General features: G+C 44.2%; 1 protein-coding gene across 1 annotated transcript; it reads left to right on the forward strand.

Moving 5' to 3' along the window:
• Nucleotides 1-300: 300 nt before the first annotated feature.
• Nucleotides 301-3,116, forward strand: LOC147441828 (putative pectate lyase 17). The gene is made up of 6 exons (XM_086529526.1): nt 301-731; nt 886-1,327; nt 1,557-1,811; nt 1,926-2,029; nt 2,342-2,474; nt 2,614-3,116. Exons 1-6 carry the CDS (start codon nt 586-588, stop codon nt 2,860-2,862), a joined length of 1,329 nt encoding a protein of 442 aa, XP_086385652.1. The 5' UTR covers nt 301-585; the 3' UTR covers nt 2,863-3,116.
• Nucleotides 3,117-4,585: the final 1,469 nt, after the last annotated feature.

Raw genomic sequence — 4,585 nt, forward strand, 5'->3', positions numbered from 1 at the left:
TAAGCAACGTTAGCAGACGGTGAGAGGATCATTGGACAGGGAATGCGGACAATAGCGCGCGTAAGACCAGTTGACCAATAATAGCTATAGAGTTGTCATCAAAATTGGTTGTAACTTGTCACAGAATGTAAAGAGGTGTAGCTACGATCGTAGAGGGTGGTCAAAGCACCCTCCAATCGAGTGGTGCCTTTTCTCACACACACCACCACACATACATTATTCACAAATCCCAGATACAAACACACAGTGTACACCGACACTTAGCTTCAGTTGTTCATGGTCCAATATAAACGACCACCTTCGCAACATCTCTACTCGACCGCAATACGCATATATAGTCTCATCTTACTACTTTTTCTGCACACAATCATTAGACGCTCCATCCATACCACTTCCACACACTCTTCATCTCTCTGTCTCTCTCTCACTCTCTGTGTGCAGCATGCGAGAACGGCTCGTGTCTTCGAATGAAGGCAAGTGCATGGAATGACTGCTAGTGTCACGCCTTGGACGATGTTGCTTTTTGCGCTCCAGGCTTCCCTTTAGATCAAAACTGTGGTGGCAACTTGTCTTCCCCGCATTGAAATGGGGGGCCTCTGCTTTCAAACCTTGAGTGCGACTCGTCTTCTCACATTCTTCACCTTCGTGCTATGGTGCATTGTGGCTTGTAGGCTCCAAGTGAATCAGGCGAGGTCCCTAGTAGACGGGCCTTCAAAGCTCTCTCTTTTCCAGTATGTGTGAAGGTCTTGGCCTTTTGGTTTGCTGTTACTGTTAGTGTGTGTGTGTGTGTGTGTGTGTGTGTGTGTGTGTGTGAGAGAGAGAGAGAGAGAGAGAGAGTTTCGTCTGTGGATTTTAGTTTCATTTACATAAATATATGTGGTGCAGGAGCAACGACAGTACTGCAGCTACCAACATGAACGTGCTTGAAGCTGCGGATGAAGTGAGGAGAAGATTGGGGTATTATGGAGGAGGAGGAGTAGGAGGAGGGGGGGGTTCGTTCAATATAATAGATAGGTGCTGGAGAGGGGATTCAGATTGGGCAGAAGACAGGATGACGCTGGCAGGGTGCGGCATCGGGTTTGGAAGCAATGCGGTGGGGGGCAAGGGCGGCGAGTACTACGTGGTGACGGATGAGGGAGATGATGCAGTGGACCCAGCACCAGGAACTCTGCGTTATGGTGCAATGCAGCTCACTCCTCTTTGGATCATCTTCGATCGCGACATGAATATCCGCCTGGACAACGAGCTCATCATCATGAGCGACAAGACTATTGACGGCCGTGGTGCCAATGTCCACATTGGCAATGGGCCTTGCCTTACCATCCAGGTATTAGGCTATATAGCCTCATCACTTCAAGCTTCTCACATGGATCCAATATAGTTGCGCATGATCGTCCCACGACCACCCTAGTTATTTCCACACTTTCTTATAAAGGTGCATCATCCCCCGGCCCCACACAGTACCCACACACACGTTCTCCGAGCTATGGGCGTTGGCATGCAGCAGTCCTTTAATTCACTTGTGAGCTGAATTGTGTTGTATCATTAACAAACAGGATGTGAGCAATGTGATAATCCACGGTCTCCACATCAGTGGTTGTCAACCGGGCAAGTCTGGTGATGTACGAAGCTCAACAATGCATCTTGGATATCGTGAGGGGTCAGACGGTGATGCCATTAGTATTCTCAATTCTCATATTGTGTGGATCGATCACAATACATTTGCATCTTGCCAAGATGGACTTGTAGATGTCATCCATGGTTCCACCGCCATCACCATCTCCAACAACGCTTTCAGCCATCACGATAAGGTATCTATAACTCTTTAATGAGCTCATGAATATATTGTAGGTATCACCCTTCATGTATATTTTAGTTTGAAGGTGGTCTGATTTCCTATTCATGAGCATACACTGAATGCGTAGGTGATGCTGCTGGGACATGACGACTCTTATGAAGCAGATACCAACATGCGCGTCACGGTGGCTTTCAACCGGTTTGGACCGGGGCTTGTACAACGAATGCCACGGTATGACTTTAACACTAGGCCTAGGAAATATCCGTGGACCGTACTGTTTCCAACTTTGCATCCATCCAATTCAATTCCAATTAGGTTCTTATCCGGCTTGACTTGCGTCGACCACTACCCTACCATTTTCTGCAACGCATGCAGCTTTTAATTGGGTCGTATCTAATTTAAATTGTGCATGATTACAGCGTCTCACGTCTACAGTTTATGATGATCATGACTTTCACAAATGAATAAAGCTCTCGAGAATTTGTTAGTGAATATGATGCATGGTCGATCAAAGTCTAGTCTGACCTTTCTTTTGATGTGTAGATGTCGTCTTGGCTATTTCCATATCTTCAACAATGACTACGTAGAGTGGAGCATGTATGCCGTTGGGGGCAGTGCAGACCCTACTATCATCAGTGAGAATAACCGCTACCAGGCATCGGACTCCGTCAAGGAGGTGAGTGTTCAGTCTTAATGTCCACATTTCAATTGTACGATGAATATGAAATATAAGTGGCGGAACTAGTGAGTATATAATGAATTGAACTCTTAGGGTGCCAATTTATATGCTAATTGGAGGATGTTTACGTGTGCAGGTAACAAAGCGGGACTGCAATGAAGGGCCTAGTTATTGGGGTGGCTGGAAATGGGTATCAAGGGGAGATTTATTTCTGAATGGAGCTTTCTTTGTGGAATCAGGCGACGGTTCCAGTTACAGATCACCCATTCATGATTCTCAACAATTTGAGGACTTTATGGCTTCCTCCTCCTCCTCCTCTTTCAATCCTTCTATGACATCTTCTGCAGGGGCCTTATCTTGTTCAAGGTCACGCCCTTGCAGCTAGCTACTCTTGTCCTTTGCAGACCAAGCATTGCATGCATGCACTCAAATGAGTCGTCACATCACGTACCCAATTAATTGCACCCTTGTTTCTTGATACATTCATACCTCTCCGTGATGCTCCTCTTATATCCTTCACTCAATTGTAGCTTTGTCATGAATGTAGAAGACATAACTTGTACACTAATTCCCATTGTTTGCCACACACAACGTGTGAAGATTGCCGTGATTGTATTCAATTGTGTAATAAATGATTCTCATTAATTGGCTGTCTTGATGGTGTCATAGGTTAAGTTCGTAGGGATTGCGTATCTTTCATTGTAACTTAGCCTTCATTATTGATTTGTTACTATGTTTTAGGGGGCCTCCCCACGGGAGGGGGTAACTGTAAATCAATTACCCCTTCAAACTGACGATGGTGACAACTACCCCTCCCTAAAGAGGTTATGCATCCAATGTCTCTTGTTTTGAATAAAAAATTAAAATAAAGGTTATGAAACTGAATCAGGTGCATTGAAAGAATATAAAATTGTAAGCCCTAGAGAAGTGAGCTCCAAAAGAATAAAAAATTCAAAGCTCCAATTGTAAGCAAAAGAGAATGCTTAAGTTGAAGAATAAAAAACAAGTATATTCATGGACGTTTCATGCTTTGGAGGAAGTGGAAATAAAAGCTCTACATGGGAGAAAGGGTCCACATGCTTTGGAGGAAGTGGAAATAAAAGCTCTACATGGGAGAAAGGGTCCAAGTCCTCGACTTGGAAAAACTAGGAATAGTTCACATTTTGCTATGTACTTGTAGATAATCCCAAGGAGAATATTAATTTCTTATAGAGGTGGGGTGAGCCAACCGCATCTCTTTGAGGTCCACTTGCTCTACTCCCTTTTCAAATAACAATAACTTTTACTTTTGCGTGTGATCACAACATGATGTTGTTAGATTTCTTGCAATTACAAATTACTCCCTCGTGTGGGGGGTACCTTATATACTTATAAACTGCACCACCTTCGACGGCGGCAGCTCTTGACAAATGTCATAAAAAAAGATCAAGAAAAGTTTTCTCTCTCTCTCCCCCTTCCCAAAAGGCCACTGGAGTCTCCTTGTCTCACTTATATTTTCAGGGAGATAATGTTAAATTGGTTAATTTTTCACAATTTTCTCTTAAAAATTTGGTAATACTTTCCAAAATGATTTTAAACAACTTTGCAGTGCACACTCTCTCTCTCTCTCTCTCTCTCTCTCTCTCTACTTAATACTGGTGTAGAAGCCATACTGCTAAGTGGATTCAGAGGAGACAGAGAAGATGGATGTAAGCAAGTGCTGGAGAAGGCACCTCGAAGCAGAAGTGTCGTGTATCCAAACAAGGGGAACCTATGTCTCAACCAACAGGCTGAGTGTTGGAAGAATCACGGAGGGCTTTGTGAGATACGTCCGCAGAAGAGAGTCGGAAGAAGACGAGAAGCAGCCGATGTGAGAATGGTGAAGTGGCCGGGACGAGAGAGGCTACTAGCTGCACGCTCCCTGTCTGGTGATGGTAGATTCTCTCTCTCTCTCTCTCTCTCTCTCTCTCTCTCTCTCTCTCTCTCTCTCTCGGGCCAATGGAGTCTCCTTGTCTCACCTAGATTTTGAGGGATAGTGTTAAATTGGTAAAATTTTCACACTTTCCTCTTGGAAAATTGGTAAAAAGAAATTGTGTTTGGTTTTCAAAATGATTTTCCCAAACAACTTG

Source organism: Adiantum capillus-veneris, chromosome 14 (assembly GCF_014529385.1).
Source record: "Adiantum capillus-veneris isolate H3 chromosome 14, ASM1452938v2, whole genome shotgun sequence".
Classification (NCBI taxonomy): domain Eukaryota; kingdom Viridiplantae; phylum Streptophyta; class Polypodiopsida; order Polypodiales; family Pteridaceae; genus Adiantum; species Adiantum capillus-veneris.